The sequence below is a fragment of the Cynocephalus volans genome, chromosome 3 (assembly GCF_027409185.1).
Source record: "Cynocephalus volans isolate mCynVol1 chromosome 3, mCynVol1.pri, whole genome shotgun sequence".
NCBI classification, from domain to species: Eukaryota; Metazoa; Chordata; class Mammalia; order Dermoptera; family Cynocephalidae; genus Cynocephalus; species Cynocephalus volans.
In genome coordinates, this window is record NC_084462.1 from 106826538 (window position 1) to 106847593 (window position 21056).

Here is a 21056-nt window from a genome sequence, read left to right on the forward strand (position 1 = left end):
GTTTCATTTTAACAGCTTTCCCATAATTTGATTTCATTTTTTAAAAACTCAGGCTTAGATCTAGAACTGAGCCACCCAAAAGCCTTGTGTTAATTAAATTTCCTTCAAAAATATGGTTTCTTTTAATCTAGACCTCAGGAGATCTCTTTCTTCAATGACTATTCCTAAATGGATTTTTTGTGAACTCTAATTTTTCATTCCTCTCATTTTTAAAGTTCTTTAACCAAATGAGTTTAGTATCCTGTTAGTAAAACTAGTTAGCAAGGACTACACAGCCTCCTTCCGTACTTCCCAATGCCTAATTGCTGAGCTTACATCTTTGATCTGAACCGTAAACTCCTTCTCATCCATGCCTCGGCGAAGTTTGGTGAACTGGGCTGCTGCTGTGGTGACTGCAGATGCTTCCTCCTCTGCCATGGAAGCTGCACTGCTACTTCGTGGTGTGGGGACTGGAGAATCACCATATTCTCCTGGAGTCAATGAGGGACTGTCTAGCAAGTGGTTGCCTGGCCCCAAAATTCCTCCTGTTATCAATTCCTGGCTCCTGCGGCTAGAAGGCCACTTCCCTGAGAGTACAGCCTGGCAGACGAGGTCAATACGGTTTATCAGAACACGATCCTGAGTGGAGAAAAAGAAATACTGTTTTAAGGGCCTGAGTATTAGCCACTGTGACACACAATAGTGCTGTCATTACCATAAAGCAGAAACAAGGGAGGTAATATTAACCCTAAATCAACTGGGAAGAGTTTCATGAAAAAACATGTAGTACAAAACACAATTTAAAAAAACCCAGAACCATCTGTTCCTTGTTCCCTGTATATAATGTTACATTATATTTCTGGACACTACGTGTCTAGGAATGACGCTGTTACCTTGGGCCACTCAGAGGCTCTTTGTCTTTCCTGCAGTAGCAGAAGCTCAGGGGTCATTTGTTCTCCATCTTCATTTGGGAATCCATCTTGGGACATAGTGAGGGACAGGAGACTCTCTTCATCATAGAGCTTTGAGTGGGACCTGTCAGCAGCTAGAGATCACGTAGAATGTGTGAGCAAAGATGGAAAAATAATGTTATATAGAAGTGCTATTACATAGGCTTTGAACAAAGGCTCAAAGAGTAAAAGACCTCTTTTGATATTTTATCAAATCAAAATGTGAATCTCACTCAAGAGGATGCATTTAGGAAAGGAAATGAGCAGAGAGGGGGAAAAGGGAAGAGGGCCAACAGCTTGTCACATGCACTCACTTAGCTTCTCTTCCTTCTCGTCCTCACTCTCATCAGTGCTGGAGCTGGAGCTGGATGAGGATGAGGAAGAAGAGGATGATGGTGACAGCTTGCTCAAGTCCAGCTCAGAGTCTGAATCATCCTCATCCTCCAGTTTGACTGGTGGAACACTCCGGGAAACCAGAGGGGTAGTAGCAGAGGGGGCTACTCGCATCTCATAGTCTTGTGGGGTTGGTCGGCTCCTGGCCACCACCTCATGCTCTAGCTTTAAAGTTAGACTCTCCAGACTGGGGACCTGGGCAGCTGTCTCCTCAGGTGACTTTTCAACAGGAGCATCTGGGCGCAGTGGCAATGGTGAGGCAGTGCGCGAGGTATACTGCTGGTGTAGCAGTGGAGTAGAGCAGCGTGACAGGGATGGAGCTGGTGCTCCTGCCTGATGGTTCTGCATATAATTCATACGGGCAGCCAGAAAAGAGAAGTCTGGGTCCTGCATGATGTTGCAGTCTGTTTGGCTCACCCCATGGCGGGCTGCCCCTCGTAGAAGCTCTCCATCATGCCGAACAGTCTCCCACCATTTGGGCAATTCAGGACCTGGAGGCTGACACAATGCCAGCCGATCTTCTAAAAGGGGATGGCATAAAACTTGCTCCCGTAAGCGCCGAAGCAATTCAATACGATAGAGAGTCCGTGAGGCCCTCTCCTCAGTGATGGGCTCAATAAACAGATTAGGGTCTGGGGGTTCTGCAAGAGATAGGGATGGAAGGAGAAATGAACCAAGAGTTGGTTCTGTTATTGTCAATCCCCACTCACCCTAGACTCTCCAATCACACTTACCATCCCCAGCTGCTGGGGGAAGGCGGCACACTTGGCGGCACATAGCCACAAAGCCATGGAAGTACTTGGTAAGACTTTCATCTGTTTTTTTGTCTAGTCGAGCAAAATTGCGGAAGCGATCCCAATGGAACTGCATGCCGTCAGGGTCATATTCCACACCAAAGGTAGACACTACTCGATAGAAATCAGTTTGTTCACGCCTTGTCCATCTACAAAAGGAAGAGGAGTAAGGCAACAACAATCAGGAAAACTGGTTACTTCTTGTGTAGTTTAGAATAGCCAGAATCAAAAACATTGAAAGTAGAGGGAAAAAAAGCCTAGATGAGGCAGTGAGAGGTACTATATAACATGTAAGAATCACCAAGCTAAGGAGGAAAATGAAGCAGGCAAATAACTCAATGAGAATATCTATACAAAGAGACCTACCTGGGAGTTAAAATTATTGCACACCACTGAGATTTTAAGTCCTACAGGTGTAACAATTCAAGGCAGAAAAGATGGTCCCTTTGTAGGGAATTCCAAATAAATCCTTCCTAAGATGGTTTTCAGTTTAGAGCCCATAGTTGAAGACACACTTATAGATCAGCCCAAATTTCCAGCTATATTTTACCGTTGTTGTTTCTCTCGCCTTGCAATTTCTTTTAACTTGAAGGCTGCTTCACAACGCCGCCGTCGCCGGTCCCCACGTTCTGCGGCCTCAATCTTCATCTGTTCTCTTTTGTAGCTGCGCTGATAGGCTGTTACCAGGCGCCGAAGCCTAGCTGTTAGGGCAGAGCCTGGAGGCCAGAATAGATGACCTGGCTGCTGGGTCACTTGGGCTGTAGAAAACAAAGTAGAATGAATAGGAAGTATAGAAAGAGTAGTAGAGATAATACTGGTATTTCAACCCACCCAAAGGCAAAGCTATTAGAAGTACCAGGATAGGATAGAATTCAGTCCTTAATTCCCCAATCTTGCCACCCCACACAAAATTGTACTAGTTGACCTGGAAGTTTACCTTCATCTCCATCAATCACCGAGATTTCCTCATCCATCATCATCAAGGGATCACCCTAGAGGAGAGCCACCCCAGAGGATGGAGGGAGGATGAAAAGGGAGAAAGTTGGCACTCTGAAATCACTTCCTTTGTGTGTCTTTCTATGGCACCAAGGGATGAGGAAAAATTTCTAATGAAAGGAACCCTCACAAAAATTTGAAAGCAAGCAACTAAAAGAACAAGAAAGGAGAACCTGAAAAGTCAGTTCTTATTAATGGCTCAAAGATAATGAGACTCAGGAATTTTTCAGTCAAATAATATCCTTTAATATCCAGCTTCAGTCTCACCTCCTTCACAAGTCATCTCTATCTTCCCCAGTTAGTGCTGCAATCCTTCACACTAATACTTTATATTCTCAAATGGTATTTATTCTCCATTTTGTATTATAAATTAATCAATATACTTTAAGATTCAGAGAATGGGAGAAGTCTTAACCATTTTGTAATAGAGAAAAGCTAGACTTAAATGGGATTCCTTACCTCATCATCTTGGTCCTTTGGGGGACCCTGGAGTGGTTTATATTCAGGATCTTCACAATCCTTATCAAAATCAACCCTAAAATTATGCAGAGACACAAGAAAATCTTCTATCACTAGTATGAACACCTGGACAAACATACATCCAGAATAGCCTTTTAATTTCACACTCGCGGAAATGGCTGGCCAAGTGCTAAGCTTTGGGTCAATTAGGTATAGCATCCAACAGAACAAAAAATTGTGAGAAACTGACAAAGTACCACTCATAATTGCTTGAATTTCAAATGAAACACTTTGATCAGCACACTTCCTTTTTAGTGTTTAACCCATCCTCTTCCTCCTCCCCTATTATTTACTTTATTTATTTTTTTCATGAGAGGTCCATACTTTTTAAATTTATTTTTACTACTTTGCCCTACTGAGCAGAAGGGTGACATAACAAATGATTTGCAGTAAATAAAAAACCCAATTTCCTTAGAGGGTCCTACACTAAGCAAACTGAGGTTGTGATCATCAAAGAGAAATCTCTCAGTCATGAAAGAATTGGTCATTAACTAAGTCAACTTAGTCATGAAAGAATTGGTTATTAACTAAGTGAACTATGTCACATGTCCCTCAGGTTTCCATGTGAGAAGTTTTGTTAAACTCACTGGCACCCAAACCAGGGCAAAACTGCCCTACCTGGTGGCTCAGTATTAGCATGGCAATTCATCATCGGGACACGTACTTAGGCAGAGTAAATGCCTTTATGTCAGGCACCATTGGGAGATAATAAACCAGGGCTAAAATTGCCTGAGGTTCTACCACATAAGCAACATGTGACAGCTGCTTAGCTGTTATCTTTCAAGAGAATCAGTTATCCTATCAGCTACTGTAATTGTACAGAAGAGCACTGTAAAGCAAATTGAATAAAACATCAAATAAGCCACTTGAGAATAACATTAATTTTCATTCTTGACACCAAGGTTGAGATTCCTATATGGGCCAGCCACCAAAAAAAAAATTTTTTTTTCACTCTTAGTTGCATCTTATGGCACAGTGTGGTTTAGGCAAGTTTATGGAGTCCTTTCTGCTAGTCTTACTCTTTGTTAAGGACTTATTCATAACTATAACCATCATTAAGAATTCCAATGGGCTCAGTCAAGGCTAGAGTCATGTTATCTTTTAGCACAAGCAACTAATAGCCTTTACAAGGTAAACTAAGAGCTTTAAGAGAACTAAACACCAATGCTTACCCTTCTACTATGTCAGAGAAATTATCCAACACTCGATGTTCTGCTGCAATGGCTTTGTCATCTGGTCGCCCAGCCTTTTCCAGGAAGCATAAGGCTGGGTCCGCCCTCATAGTATTATATTTCTCATAGCCTAGAAGAAAAAGGACAGTAAGTTGAAGAAAATCAGAGATTCATTTTGCCTTTATGTTGACTTTGTATGCTGCTAGAGTAATTAGAATACATGTGGGCTACTTTGCTCAGAATGCAAAATATACTCAAAATGTTAACTTACATAGCTATTGGGTTATATTACTATATGTAACATTTTTTACAGTAATTTGGAGTCATGAAGAGCTTTTAATTAGTAATTGATGATAGAAATTTAATCAAAAAATTTATATATTATGGTGATAGATTTACATTGCCCTTTAACTGGTAATTTAATCATTCTACTACAAAGATAGAGAGACTGAAGTCAAATAATTTAGGGGTAGGTCAGACATTCTCAAATGAAGGATAAAAAACTTGTACCTGCAAGTATAGGCACTCAGTGAATATTTGATGATGATTATTGAATAAATGAATGAACACACTCCTTTTGGACTCTGCTAAACTTCTATGTCTCACAGGCAATTCTAAGACTACAAATGCTCACAGTTTTTCTTATCCCATTAAACTTCTCAAAAACGCACAGTATAAGTTCCATTACTTACATTTTATAGAATTAAAACTAGAAAGGTTTTTTTAAAAAAAGAAAAGATACTCCAATTCATGAAGTCACTGGGCTAGAAGTTCTCACTGCTTTTAGTGACTGGAATTTGTTACTAGGCAAAACTGCAAAGGGATTATTCTCCCTTTTTATACTCTATTTTTGTTTAACTCAAACATTGCTGCTCACACCTATATCAGAATGACTGCTGAACACTTAGATAAATAAGACATTTAGACAAATAGAACACTTTCAGCAAGCCACAGGAAAGTCATACAAATTAAGTGTGGTTATTATTAACAGTATTGGGTGTAAAGTACCTCCCCTGATTTGTGGAACCTTAACTTAGGCTCCACAACACACAGTGGGGTAACATAACAGTGATTAGACAGCAAGTGGGAGGCTCCCTACCTTGAGATTTAACTGTCCATCTGGTCTTTCTTGAACATCTATTTATAGGAACTAACTGCTCTGCTCCGGATATTTAAGAACTAGTTTCCAACTCAAATATAAATTTATTGAAGATTAGAGAACTTAGTTATTTATCATGAGCACTTTGCTAAACGTTTCATCTGTGGACATGAATCTCCAATAGGAAAGGAATCAGCTGGGAGAAGACACCTACCATGCTTAAAGACTCCAATGAGCAGAGACTTGTCAGCTTCACTGTCCCACCATGTTGTTGGAACCTCCAGCTGATCCACCACTGGGAACCATATGTCAATCTCACTAAAGGTATAAGACAGCAAAGTCAGCATAGCAATGCAGTAAACTAAAGTGATAATCTTTTGAAAGATTATTATAGGACCTTCCTTCACCCATTAATTTAAATGCTCATGCATCTGCCGTGTTTCCTTCCACTAATGTCAACAATAGGATTAAAGATGTGACATATAGATTTTAATTATCAGGTATCCCAAAGATAGTATACAATGAAATAATCAAAACAATCTTTCCTGGAAAAAGGCAGGGCATGAAGAAAAATAAAGCAGAACTTTACCTGGCAACAGCACCCCCTAACACCTTCTCTGCCTGGTCTCCAATAACCTCCTGCCTCAGGTAGTATAGCATTCGTACCCGCAACAGTACCCTAGAAGGGAGTGACGCAGAGCTGGCTCATTAACGGTGTAGAAAGTTTGAGGTGGGAAATGTTCTTGTCTTTGCTAAATTCCATCCTTACTTGTTACACTGATGTTTCAAGTGCTTCTTATAACTCTCATCTTGGAACAGAGTATCAGGGTTATATTTCCGGATCCAATCTGCCTTATGGATATCAAAAGTGCTTTGTGATTTTACTTTTTTCCCCTTACGTCCACGGGGCACAGGGATAGACAGACCTGTGAAAGGCGAGACATCAAAGACTTGGATTGAGAAAAACCCTTGGACCTGAAAAGGATTAGATAACTTATAGAAAAATGAAAAGTAAAGAGTTGATAATTACCTGAATGATTCTGCAATTCTTTTGTCTTGCCATTTTCAGCAGGACTAATCAAGTCCCAAATGAAGCCTTTAATATTTTCATCCCCACGGTAGTGTAGAAGACAGTAGACGAGGATGGCCCGGCAAATTGTCTCCACATCTCGTTCAGTCATACGACGCTTGAAGCGTCCATGAGACAAAATATCTCGCCACCGTCCCCAACTAAAATACAAAAAAGGAAACCGTATGAACATTTTTCTTGGAACTCTAACATTTTTCTTGGAACTCTAACTCAATGATATTTCCCCTCCTCCCTAAATCATATGTTCCAAAATGTGACAGACAAAAAGACTTGGAAAACAGGGTAACAGAATGGAATAAATTCCTGCCAAGGTAAAAAAATTTTCACGTTATCCTCTTTGGTCATAGCTTCCAATTTGAAAGGTAAACAGGATGTCTATCTGGATGGAGATGCACTCTTCTCATGGCAAGGTGGGTTCTTACCCATATACCAGGAGGTGCTTTTCCACCCGAAAGCAGTCAGTGCGCCCATAGGCATGATGACGGTCATGTCTGCGGGAGCGTGGCCGCTCATCATCCTCACTTTCCAAATCAGAGAATTCTACCAGGTCATCATCTTTCAGAGTGCTGAAGTGGCGGGTCTGTTTTCGTACTCTAGGTGTGTCAATTACCAAGTTATTCTATGCAGAAAACAGAAGAATAATTAACTCTCTTCATGATATGCTCATGGCAAAAGAAGTAAGACAATTACAGATTGAAACAGCCTTAGATGTAACATATGCAGATACTCAAAGAGACATTTTTTTTTACAGGAACTCAAGAAGCAAAATGGGGTAGTAGATTTCTAAGTATTTATCTGGGGCTTCCAAGGTAGAAAGTTTCTACAACAGCTCTTGTATACTGTACATCATCATAAACCGCAGCTATAAAGACTACTGAATGTAGTGTGTCTTCTGTGATACTTTCTCCCTAAAGGAAGAGTAAGCTTACCTTGCTATTGAGCAGATCCATGTCTAGGTCAGCCTTTTTAGCCCATTTTTGCCAGAAGTTGGGATCATCCAGTGAAATATCTGTCCTATTTTCAGAAGCAACAAAGCTTGCCTAGTGAGGAACAAAGGCAGAGTAAAGTTGACTATAACACTTTTTTGGGCAATGGGAAATCAGCAACTACATTTTAAAAACATATTTAAATCCTAGAGATTGCTGTATCTTATCTTTGCTTTTCTAGTCTCTGGCACAGATAGAACAAACCTTGGCAAAGGTAGAACCTTTTCCTTCGGATTCAATGGTGATGGTTGTAGTTCGTCTTAACAAGATCTGGTCGATGTCTTCTTCACAAAACTTGGAACCCTCATCATCTTCCTCCATTATGGCTGCATATGCTCCTTTTCTTAAAAGATCTTCAATCTCCTTCTTGGAGAACTGCTGGATCTGCAAAAATCAACAGAAAGATGAAAAGACTACCAAGAGAATATTATCTAACCAGACCATAATATTTTAGTTATTATATTGTTAAGAAGTAATAATTGAGAATCCAAACAAGGTAGTCAGATTCATGTGCAAAAATAGCTTTTGTCTTCCCCTATCACTATAACCTACTATAATCTTATCTATAGACTAAGAAGACTCACTCCAGTAATGTTGCCATCCCGACCACTCATGGACTGAAGCACAGCCTTATCCAATCCCAACTTGAGGCTGGCCTTATCAAACATCTCTCTCTCATAAGAATTACGAGTAATAAGACGGTACACCTTCACAGCTTTGCTCTGCCCAATTCGATGACACCGTGCCTGGGCCTGGTTTACAAAAAAAAAGGAAGGAAAGGGGAAAGATAACATAAAATTAGAGGGGGAGGGGATACAAAATACCAATTCACAATTCTTCCACATTCATAAAGCAGCCATGAAATCAACTCAAAACCAAGTCAATTTCAAGATTAAATTACTGCCCTATCATGTAGACCAGGGGTCAGCAAACTATGATCTGTGTGGACATCCGTTCCTATAAATAAAGTTTTATTGGAACACAATCCTGTCCATTCATTTACATATTGTCTGTAACTGCTTTTGTGCTACAGGAGCAGAAGTGAGTAGATACAATAGAGACTGTGGCCCACAAAGCCCAAAACATTTACTATCGGGTCTTTTACAGAAAAAGTTTGCTGACTCTTGACCTAAATGCCACCTCTAAGTAAACAATTCCATACTCTCTGAAATAGATCCTGATCTTGTTGAAAAACCTCCCAGGTTAGGTAGTTATTGATTAGGTAGACAATGATTTCCTTTACCTGCAGGTCATTTTGTGGATTCCAGTCTGAATCAAAGATGATGCAGGTATCAGCAGCTGTGAGATTAATACCAAGTCCACCAGCCCGAGTGCATAGCAAGAAGACAAATCGGTCTGAGTCAGGCTTGCTGAAACGGTCGATAGCAGCCTGTCGAAGGTTGCCTCTAACTCGCCCATCGATACGTTCATATAAGTACCTGTATGGGAGTCACAGAAAAGAAGTTTAAGTGGCTAACCAGAGGAAGTGACTAAAAGAACAGGGTAGGATTAGTATCAGTACCCCACATCCCCAGCTGGCCAAAAACCACATAAGGAAGTTGAGAGTGAGAGTTTTAAATAGTTCTCTTATTGCAGCTGGTCAACTCTAAATCCAGGCCCTCCTACTCTTTGCAGCTTTATGAGGATACATTAACCATAAGACTAAAATGACTCCTTTCTCACCTCCTCTGGATTAGATAATCCTCTAGGATATCTAGGCAGCGTACCATCTGGGAGAAGATCAGAACTTTATGGCCACCAGCTTTAAGCTTTGGAAGTAACTTGTCAATAAGAACCAATTTGCCAGCTGAACGAACCATGGCCTGTAGGTGGAAGTCATGAGGAATAATATGGCAAGCTTCTCGAAATTCTGTTAGAATTTTTTCTTCTGCACCTACCAAAAGAAAAATCAAATTTAATGTTGAGATCCAGGGAAACATATTAAGGTTGTAGTTTGTTTAACTGAGATAAGAAAGCAAAGAAAAAAAGGTAATCTGACTTGAGATCATATCTGTCACACAGAATTTCAGCACCAGGCCTGGCCAGTTAGTTTAGCTGGTGAGAGCTTGGCGATATAACACCAAGGTCAAGGGTTCAGATCCCAGTACCGATCAGCCACAAAAAATCCTAAATCATCTTCAATTGTGTCATACAAAATATTCCAAGTAAGGCAGGCCTACGGAAAAAATATGTAAAGATGTAGACAAGGACTAAGATGGAACACACAAACCCCGATCACCACCCTACTGGCACTCAAAAAGAAACAGCAAAATGGATTATCAGTGAGGACATTTATCCTGACAGCAGAATAACCTGAGTTCTTCTTCACGAAATTGTAAACAAATCCTATTCAATTTTAGAGATCAGGCAGGATCAAAGGGGTAGAAAGAACTAGAAAAAGACATCCCACATAAAAATCTTTTTTTAAAAGAAGAATCCTTCACCATCCCTTAGTCCCCACCCCCAAATTAGGGTGGAACAGTCAGTGCATCCATTGTCTCTTAGGCATGTCATTTAGAATTAAACACAGGTAATAAAGAAGTTCAGGTATCTTATAGGAATTCCCTTACCATTGATGAGATATGGGTGGTTGCAGCATTTGCGCAACTCCATCATTGTGTTGAGTAGATTAGGCATGTTGGTATGACCTGCCCCTTTGGAAAGGAAGGAGAAATTCTTCTCCAAAATAGCCCTGTAGTATTTCTTCTGGATATTAGTGAGCTCTACTTCAATAATAGTTTCCTGTTTGGGTGCCAAGTTTTTTTCAACATCCTCTTTGAGTCTTCTCAGCATCATAGGCTTGAGAATGGCCTGTAGTTTTTGAACCTGTGGTCCACATTACAGAGAGGGAAAAAAAAAAGCAACCCTATAACAGGAGGATGAACATTCTTAAATTATGTGGAATCATAAGGGAAAAAAATGACAGTTTTCCAATATCTGACGAATACAGATTTTGGACAATAAATATAGATGATGTAGGGAAGAGATTATAAGGAGTCTGGAAAGGCCCTTCATGATTATGGCAACAGATGTCTGCCTTGTGCAAATTTTACCTTTTTTGTTCTGGGTTAGTATCTCATCAGATAGATTTCCTACCTGTTCCTCTGTCTTGAGATCCCCAAAGTCCTTGAGGAACTCTGACTCTGAGGGAAACTGTGAAGGTTCCAAGAAATGAAGTAAGCTAAACAGTTCCTCCACAGTATTTTGCAATGGTGTTCCTGTGAGTAGCACTTTGTGTTCCTAGAAATGGAGAAAACAGAGGAATAACAAAATTCAAAACCACAAAGGACTTCCGGGAATTTCCATCAGGTATATGATCATTAGCTTTAATTTCGTTATCTATAAAATGATGGGAATGGACCAGATTACTATCTTTTCTTTCACTTGTTCTCTTTTGATAAACATAAAGTATTAAAAAACACCTCGACATTATTTAACATATTGAAATAACTTAAATATTATGATTATAAGCAAATAAATAATACAGTAATTCAGACTATGTTTTTTTTCCAATTACATGTAACGATCCATATTCTACTTCCCACAGATATCCTAATCTGCTCCCTATAGGGAATGTAACTGTCCTGGTTTAAATATGGCCATTTTGAATTCAGTATTGTCTTGTGACTTACTCTCACAAAGAGAATGTAGCAGAAGTGATACTGTTTGAGTTTCAGGGCCTATTTCAAAGGCCTTGTAGCATCCATGTTTGCCTTCTTGGAATACTGCCCTGGGACTCTCATGTAAAGACTGTTTGGCCTACTGGAGGATGAGAGGCCATGTGGAAGATCACCCAAGTGCCCCATACAATAACCAGCATCAGCTGCCAGATGCAGCAGCATTAATGACTCCAGGCAAGACCATCAGAAGAACAGCCCAGCTGAGCTCGGCCTAAGTGGCTGAGCCAGAGAATCACAAAAAAATATAGTAGCTGTTAAGCCACTAAGTTTTAGAGTATTTTGTCATGCAGGAATAGGTAACTAATGTAGCTTCCAACCTATCCTCCTGGTTGAGAGCCACTAAACTGTAAATCCTTTCTATCTAAAATTTATGACTTTTAGGTTACATTCCCATAGGCCATACCTGCTACGTAGTACCAAGATTTGGATTATTTTTTCTTCTTTGCTAAATTAGGGTTATTTTCATTCCACAGGGAATTAGGGTTAATTCCAGGTGTTTCTGTCAACAAGTTGGTGTGGGGAACTCACCAGATCCATGTGCTTGAGACTATCAAGCAGCTTGCAATTACGGTTCTTCAGTCGATGGGCCTCATCAATGATGACACAACGCCATTCAATCTCACGAAGCTCAGGACAGTCTGACAAAATCATCTCAAAAGTGGTGATCAGGGCATCAAACTTGTATGCGCCTGGGATAAGGCGCCCCTAAGCATGAAGGCAGTAAAAGTCAGAAAAGGCCTAAAATGTATGTAAATGAGGAGCTCTTCTGGGTTATTTTTCTATATTCAGGCAGGTTTAACAGGAAATACAAACTGCACCACCACCCACCTCCACCACTGTTTATCTTCTCGATAAACAGTGGTAAATCACTGAATGTAAGATACATTGCTTCCTCAACATGTTCAGTCTCTTGGGAAAAAGACAGACATCACTGAATGAAGCTGGACATTTTTGACTCTGCTATATGCCTAGCTCACATATCTCAACTCTGCCCTAGATCTTTTGTTGGTTAACAATGAAATCCACAAACATTGGGGGAATGCTGAAACATACAAGACACAAATAAAAGTGAAAATAGCTAATACAGAACACATTAATATTGGTTTACTGTCTAAAAATTGACAGAAGAATCAAAACATCTTAGCAAATTAAGAGCTGCAAAATTTGACTTGAGAAAATTTGGTTTGGTAGAAATAGAAGCCGCAGGAAAAAACTAATTGTAGAAAAACAATAGAACTCAATGTTAATACAAGATGGATTCAATTTTTTTGTCTTCAAATTTGTATAGAAAAAGAAACTAATCTTGAAGAAAATTTCAGTAGACTGACAAAAAAAAAGAAAAGAAAGGAAAGGAAATGTTTAAATACACCACCATATAGATCAAGGAATTAAAGTGGCTAAATAAATTTCATTCTGAAAAATATTTTGATTAAAACTCATCAATGCTGGTAAAATCCTATTTAAAATGTACATATTCAGAAAGTCAGAACTTCCACTGAATCAAAATGTCTACTCAGTAAAAATAGCCAAGTCAAAAAATGCACTGCACACTGCTGTACAAAAAATCACAGAGAGCCTAAAAAAAAGCTTTAAAATCATATGTAGCCCCTAAAATACCAGGTGCCTTGGCCTACTTTCCCTAAACTATAGCATTCTTAACACACAGAACTCACCCGTGAATCTTTGCAGTACATTTCATATTGCTGAATCATCTGCCGGCTGGCCAGACTGCCATGGTACACAATGGTGTTCATCTCTGTCCATGTATTAAATTCTCGCTCCCAGTTAGTAATTGTGGACAGTGGGGCAATGACCAAGAAGGGGCCATGGATACCCACATTATATACCTCTTGCAAGAAGGCAATGGACTGAATAGTTTTGCCCAATCCCATCTCATCAGCCAGGATGCAGTTTTGCCTGCAGATTCACCAGGTACAAAAAAGCAGGTCAAGAGACACTATCTTAAAAAAAAGAGAGCATGTAGGAATGAACTGTTTCAATAGAAAATGAATAAAAATAATCCCCAGGCTAAGCCTACATCTAATGGGCCCACTCTTTACCTGTTATACCAATTAAACAACAGCCAATTGACCCCTTCCAACTGATATTCTCGTAACTGGTTTCTGTTTTTATATTCATGTGACAGCTCCAACTTCTTCCAGGCATTTGCCTGAGGACGATTCTAAAAAGCAGGAAATTTAAATAAATGAGGTGGAGACACTAACAACATTAGGTAAGACTTACTAGGTAGAGTTCTAGTAATTGAAGGCAATCCAAAAACTTTGCTTGAATTAAAACATCAAAAATATTTAAATTCATGAATTCATAATGATAAAAAAAAAAGATAAAAGAAAAGAAAGAAGAAAATCTCAATGGTTACTTTTGGAAGATTCTAGGAAACTACTTCATTATTTTAAAAATTGGGAAATACAGGAAAAGAATAAAGTATTTATTCCTTCTATACAATATCTATCTTGAGGTTACCAAACAGTACATGAAACAAGTCTCTTTATAGAAGATCTGGCTGATAAATGAAGAAATGATAGAATTAAAATATCACCACCTCAAAATCCTTAAAGAATGGATCTAGAATGATCATAAATGGCTGATAACATCATAAAACACAACCTAATGGAAGTACTGTTCACACCACTATCTATAAAGCAGATTTACTGGCCTCTCTCCTCCACTGGACCAAGCCTCTAGAACAGTGATGTCTAATAGAAATTTCTACAATGTTAAAAAATGTGGCCAATGGCTACCATATAGGACAGCTCTAAAAAGTTTTATTGGCCAGCACTGCTATAGACCTAACCATTCATGTGACATATCATGGACAGAGAATATGTTAAAAGGTATCAAGGGTAATGCAATCAGCAATCTTCAGACTATGGAAAACCCTACAGAACAAATCACCTGGTATCTTCAAGAGAAAACTATAAAGGAGGAAAAGGAGATCAAGAGGGAACTATAATTAAGAGAGACTTGAGACAGGCTAACTGGTAGCAATATATGGATCTTACTTAGAACACAATTTGAATGATTTAATAAAAATTACAAGATAATCAGGGAAACATATACTATGATTGATACTTCATATTAAAAAATTATTAAATTTTTTCAGGTGCAATAATGTTATCATTTATCTTCTAGTGATAAAAACTGAAATATTTACAGATGAAATAAAGGAACCTGGGATTACATTTAAAATAACCTGAGAAATAAGGGAATAAATGGGTATGGAAATACATGACACAAAATTGGTCATGTACTAATAACTGTTAGCTGGGTGATGGGTACATTATCCTATTTCTTCAACTTTTTATTTTTGAAAATTTCCATAATAAAAAGCTAAAACAATACAAACTTCTGTAGGGGAAAAAAAATTAAAACAGTGCCTATATAGGCCTTTATAATCTAAATGCAAAAGTACTTACCACCCTTTTGAGTTCTGGGTGCCTTGACTGGATCCGTTTAAATTCTCGAATCTTGCCCTCATCGACATCCTCTTTTAGCTCCCATGTACTATCCTCATAGGGCAGAGAGCACCATTTCACTAGATAGTAAATTACAGGCTAGGAGAGAAGAAGCCAAAGCCTTAATAAACTGATTCTGTATACTCTGCTGTGGTTAAAGGATGAGAATATAACTATGAAAATCACACCACAAAGTGCTGACACACACCTAAAAGTTGCTGAAAAAGTCAGGCACCAACCATAGGCTTACCATCTGCTGACACACTATTTGTGGCTTTGATCATTCTTCCAGGTAATTTATCAAAATCTGTTCTAAAAGTAAAATTTCTACCCAGTAGTTTCTAGAACACCAAGCACTAAAAACATTATGCTCATCAACCAAACAGATTTTTTTTTTTTTTCTTTTTTTTTGGGTAGCTGGCTGGTACAGGGATCAAAACCTGGACCTTGGTGCTATCAGCACCAAGCTCTAACCAACTGAGCTAACTGGCCAGCCTAACAAGACCTTTTTTTAAAAAAAAAAAAAAAAGTCTATTCTTTTCCTATATTGTGTTAGCACTAAAAGGTATGGCTCTATGCCATACTATTCTCCTGGCACCAAATTTGATACAGTGGAAACTCTTTTGGGAAGAGTAACAGGGTAAACCCATAGGAACAAACCAGGGCTGACATCACTGGGCTTCTGAGTCCCTAGAGCTCTAAGTGCAGATGCACTTCAAGAACACTCACAGGGTAGTAAAGACATTTCCTTGAGAACCTCAGGAAGCTAGGAGATAACTATGAGAGCTATCAATGAAGAGAGGTAACAAGAGTGAAGAAAAAGAAGAAATGTTGAAGCTCCAGCTACAGTACTATTTTATAAAGGCATTCCACAGCAAGGAACAGGACAGTGACCAATGGTAAAATGGTTCCTATCTTCACTATTCAAAATGATAGTTGTACTTACTACATTTCCATTTTTGGCTTATACAAAGCAAGAAGGATTAGACTGGGCCTAGTGTAATCAACAGGAATCTGTAATTATCAATTCATAAAATATTCCTTAAAATAGTCAGTAAGAAGTGTGAAAGTGCCTCAGCATAGTCACATATCAAAGAATCCCTAGAACTAATCCAGCTGCTCTTATACCTTTTTCTACATTGTAGTGACTCAGGACACTCTCTTTGTAAAACCACTTGTCCAGGTCACACATTTCCAGCATCTTAACTTACTTTTTTAAGGACCATCATATTTACTATAATATTTATTTCCACTATTAGGTAATGTAAAACAGATGACAAATTAAACTCATTTTGGAGGGGGAAAAATGGTTACATAGAATGTTATTATCCAATATTGGGAGCATAAATTATAGTATGAGGGTACCAAAACACTTTATCTGTCACGCCAGATGCAACACATTCCAAAGGGGCCTAACCAGAGGCCAAACGTTTTTTGGAAGTGTAAGTATGGTGGTAAAGAGCATAAAATTTTCAAGGCTGGGAAGGCTGAGATCCTGAAAACAATGAGAAGAATTGAAGAGTAGCTAACCTGTCCTGACTAATTGGCCCATTCTCCACTCACCTCCCACAAATGAACACACAATAACTCCCACACCCAACCCCAAAAGCAGAATATATGTTATCTGAAACATGCTTGTTAGAATTTGAAGACAATGAATTATTATAAGCCCTGGACTTCTAAGTTTCTGACTGAGTGATCTTGAAGATTTATAAAATAAACATTGGAATTTTATAGAGGGAAGAATTTGACTTGTAACTCCTGTTAGAATAATGTATGGGAGCAAGTCACTTAGCTCATGAGAAAGCCCAGCTTACACCCAGCACAGACATCTTAACAAGGTCTATTGTTCTCTACTGGTCACTGTGTAAGGAGTAACTGTTAGAAGTGATACAAATTTTGTTTATGAAATATAACCCCACAAAGCTAAACCAACAATTACTACAGAAAATGAAGAATTCTAAGGAAATGATGGTTCACAGCCTAAATATAAGTTTGAAGTAAATTTAAAAGAGAGAATGTTAAATTCATTGGTGGCTTAGGTCTCTATGACTCTATGGGAATATGAATAAGCTGAAACAGTTTCTCTTGTGAAACTGTATTCCACCTCTGCTTCTCAATCTAAGAAAGATTTAGTGCAGTGATTCCCAAATCAAGCTATGGAATGAAAATCCCTTGGAGAGACAACTTTAAAAGAAAGATCTTGGAAAGTTATCCTCGACTTCCTGAATCTGAACCTGTGGGAATGGGACTCCAAAATCTGTTTTAAAATATGGATTCAGGGCCGGCCCGTGGCTCACTCGGGAGAGTGTGGTGCTGAGAACACCAAGGCCCCGGGTTCGGATCCCATATACGGATGGCCGGTTCGCTCACTGGCTGAGCGTGGTGCTCACAACACCAAGTCAAGGGTTAAGATCCCCTTACTGGTCATCTTTTTAAAAAAAAAAAAAAAAAAAAATATGGATTCAAATGCCGCAGGTCTGTTTTAATGACAAATAAAAAGTACTTAACTAAAGGTGGGTACAGCAAATACTTTATTCTCAGCAATAACATAATTTGGAGAAAGCTAGGAGCCACTGCAAGTATTTTTACATTTATAAATTTAGGAATTTGTGAAGTGTCCTTTTCCCCTGCCTCTCAACCCACTCCGACTGAACGTCAAGGGTCTATCACATAAAATCTGAGGGAAAATAAGACCAAAGTGAATGATTTTTTAGTACTCATAAATATAGCTCCCCAGATGTTTGACTTTATGGGAATCTTTCCTTTTAGCCTCTCTCCCTGCTCCCTTATGTTCCCATTATCTTTCTAAGGATCCAAAAAAAAAACTCAGAAATACCTTTTGAAGTCTTAAGAAATTTAAAAAAAAAAAAGTCTTACCCGAAAAATAAAGGATTGGTAAGTGGACCAGCAGAAATCTGTAAGAGGCCTTTCGTGTTCCTCCACACCCCAACTTACCTCCCCATTGTCCTTGTCAATACTGTGAGACTCATCCAATATCCTATCCACTTCTACGTAGTCTGGATTGAAGGGCTCTTCATCCTAGATGAGTTATAAAACCAAACAAGACAAAAGGATCATTGTCCGGTAAACTCACACTCCACCTCACCTTTAGCAGATGATCCTACTTCAAAATTTTTAAAGAAAACAGAAGCCATCTGATGGTAGTTCCCACTTCACAATATCAAATCCTACAAACTTACCTAGGTCTATATCTATCTTCCCACCTGTTACCAGAAAAAGCGTCTCCTCTCCCTAACAGAGGCCATTCTTTCCACATATGCTCTGGATTCCATCCCTTCTTGCCTTCCTATGAATCCCTTTCTACTCAATCACTCCCATAAACCTACAAACATACTCCACTATTTTACATCTTAAAAAAGATCTTCCTTAACTCTACATTCCCCTGCAACTATTCTTCTCTGCTGCTTCATACCCAAACTTTCCCAAGAGTTTTAAATACATGCTATCTCCATTTCTTCAGCTCTTTCACTTGCCCATCAATTCTACTTTCCTTCATTCACATCAAACAACTAAAACTACTTTTGTCAAGGTCATTAATGACCTCCAAATTGTCAGCAAATATAATGGACATATTTCTTTACTCACCTTGCTCCAGGATTTAACTAGTAGTAATCCTGGATATGGGAAATTAAAACTCCTTTATTGCTATTACTATTTGCACTGAATTAGAAATTGGAAAAAATAAATGTTCTTTCTTAATGATACAGTTGCTTATGTCTACAGATATTGTCAGTAGCTAAAGATTGACATTAAAGGGAGAATGCCTCAAGTGGACCAGAGGGGTGGTTTACCATCTGTTTTGAAAATGCTTCATGTGTACTGAGCAATTCAATTCCAAAATATCCTAAATCTAATAAACAGACCATATTTAAACTTAGGAAAACAAAATACGAGGCAATTAAGTAAGGAAAGTCAACGATCAAAACTAAAACTTGATAACCTCAGACAAAACAATTATGTCTTTTGAATAATCAGCCAAAGCTGACAACCCCACTAATTTGTGCTTCTATGAAAGATATGATAGGCAATACCTATCCCTAATTACCTCATGGAAGAAGTGTCTCATCTGAGCCATTTTGGTTTTGAAGCGCTTTAGCTTTTGATGGATCCTCTTATCTTTCTCTAGTTGGGAGATGGTAGCCCATTCACAGTGCAGGTAGGAGCTGAAGGGGATGGAAATAGCCAGTCATGGTGTGAGAAAGAAAAATTGGCAGGCTAGTGTTTGAGATTTTGGAATTAGCATCCCAAATCAGACATGACAAGCGTGTGCTTAATCTGGAAGACAATCTATTAGGTCAGTTCTTCTGAAACTTCAATTTGCACACAAACCACCTGGTCTGGGATGGTGCTTAAAAGTCCACATTTCTGGGCCGAGCCTGTGGCGCACTCGGGAGAGTGTGGCGCTGGGAGCGCGGCAACGCTCCTGCTGCGGGTTCGGAACCTATATAGGAATGGCCAGTGCACTCACTGGCTGAGTACCGGTCACGAAAAAGACAAAAAAAAAAAAAAAAAAGTCCACATTTCTAACAAAGCATCCAAATAATGCTAATTCCGCTAGACCATGGACCCTACTTTTGAGTAGCAACGTCTTAGTGCTAGACTAAGGTAGAGAGGATCACAAGGGATTTTATCAGGAACTCTCACCCGACGTTCCTGCAAGGAAATGGCAAGTCACATCAATTCCTGAATTTCTCAATGAATAGCCGTTTTCTCCATTAAAAACAACAATTTGGGCTAGAAGACAATAAAAAAGCAACATATTCCCACCCAGGATAGTCTACTACACATGAGAATATTTTACAACACTGTGGAGTTTGGAGTAAAAAGCTTTTTGCACAGATCACATACTAATTCTTGTACTTGACAAAGAATTCTTCTGCTTCAGTGTATTGTCCAGAAGGAAGCTAAAAAGAAACAAAGAAATTGCAGTCACTAACCCCTTATTTGTCAAAGAAAGAACCTTTAATGTTAACCACACATGGCAGAACTTCATACCAATGCTCCCTGAATATATTACTGACTCAGGGGCTAAGAAACTAATCTGGTACTTCAATACGAGAGGCTTGATATCTAGAAAAAATAAGCCATTACCTATTCTGAACACATAAGTGAAAGAAGAAACAATAACATAGTTCCTATTTTCTAGATAATTTTCCTCTACCATCTCTTATACTGCACTCTAGCAATATATCCAGACATCCAAAGGTGCTTACTGAATAAAGCCTATGAAGGTAGCATTATGGGCTGATATTAAAGATAGAGGCCTCACCTCCTTCTTCACAACCCGCATAGAAAGAACTTTGTCTACAATGGCTGCATCTTCTTCACTGGGATTCTCCTGTACCAAAAGATGTAGTCAGTCAAAAAATGATTCTTAACCACAGGACAAAGCTCTCAAATTGCTTAACTTGTCAGCTTACCACAAAGAACTGCATGGAAGGCAAAGTCTCGCCATCTGGTTCTTGCACTGGTTCAGGGAGAATAGGCTCAGGTTTTATTGGACCAGTTACATCCACCTCTTCTTCTTCTTCATCATCTGTGATCTTTATATCCAGGTCCTCTGTATATTTTTTTCGCTTAACTTGGCGGTTTGAGCGTCTCTTCTGTAGAGAAATATGTAATTAAAATAACTGTTTAGGTCTTTCAAAGAGAAAACCTTTAAAACTATTTGTCTGTGGTCAGGCACTTAGATTTTACTACAAATTCCCATGAAAAAAATCAAACCTAAAGATGAAAGAGAGCTTATTTGTCAAACCAAATTATTCTATGTATTGAACATATATCGATTTGTTGAACTGCTTTATCAAAGACTGGGATTCTACTGAGAGAAACCTGCACACTATTGGCAAGAAGCTCTAGGGAAACTGAAACAGGACTCACAAGCCACAAGGTGCCATA

At 38.9% G+C, this 21056-nt stretch overlaps 1 protein-coding gene and 1 non-coding gene across 6 annotated transcripts in view; both read right to left on the reverse strand.

Annotated features, from left to right (window-relative positions):
• CHD8 (chromodomain helicase DNA binding protein 8) overlaps nt 1-21056 on the reverse strand; it is a 56831-nt gene that overhangs the window by 5324 nt on the left and 30451 nt on the right. For all 5 annotated transcript variants that reach the window (XM_063088736.1, XM_063088733.1, XM_063088735.1 and 2 more), the window contains exons 6-34: nt 20579-20761; nt 20428-20496; nt 20007-20062; nt 19204-19321; nt 18093-18176; nt 15096-15233; nt 13719-13840; nt 13332-13575; nt 12187-12363; nt 11075-11218; nt 10549-10804; nt 9662-9872; nt 9222-9417; nt 8563-8730; nt 8183-8362; nt 7922-8032; nt 7415-7611; nt 6933-7132; nt 6672-6828; nt 6492-6581; nt 6117-6220; nt 4804-4933; nt 3572-3647; nt 3054-3108; nt 2667-2874; nt 2057-2265; nt 1244-1963; nt 873-1024; nt 316-618 (exon numbers count right to left, since the gene is read on the reverse strand). In XM_063088736.1, coding sequence (XP_062944806.1) covers nt 316-618; nt 873-1024; nt 1244-1963; nt 2057-2265; nt 2667-2874; nt 3054-3108; nt 3572-3647; nt 4804-4933; nt 6117-6220; nt 6492-6581; nt 6672-6828; nt 6933-7132; nt 7415-7611; nt 7922-8032; nt 8183-8362; nt 8563-8730; nt 9222-9417; nt 9662-9872; nt 10549-10804; nt 11075-11218; nt 12187-12363; nt 13332-13575; nt 13719-13840; nt 15096-15233; nt 18093-18176; nt 19204-19321; nt 20007-20062; nt 20428-20496; nt 20579-20761 — 5058 coding nt within the window. The remainder of the gene's footprint in view (nt 1-315; nt 619-872; nt 1025-1243; nt 1964-2056; nt 2266-2666; nt 2875-3053; nt 3109-3571; nt 3648-4803; nt 4934-6116; nt 6221-6491; nt 6582-6671; nt 6829-6932; nt 7133-7414; nt 7612-7921; nt 8033-8182; nt 8363-8562; nt 8731-9221; nt 9418-9661; nt 9873-10548; nt 10805-11074; nt 11219-12186; nt 12364-13331; nt 13576-13718; nt 13841-15095; nt 15234-18092; nt 18177-19203; nt 19322-20006; nt 20063-20427; nt 20497-20578; nt 20762-21056) is intronic.
• LOC134374411 (small nucleolar RNA U6-53/MBII-28) lies at nt 4179-4288 on the reverse strand. The gene has a single exon (XR_010023259.1). It is a non-coding gene; the product is annotated as a small nucleolar RNA U6-53/MBII-28 (small nucleolar RNA).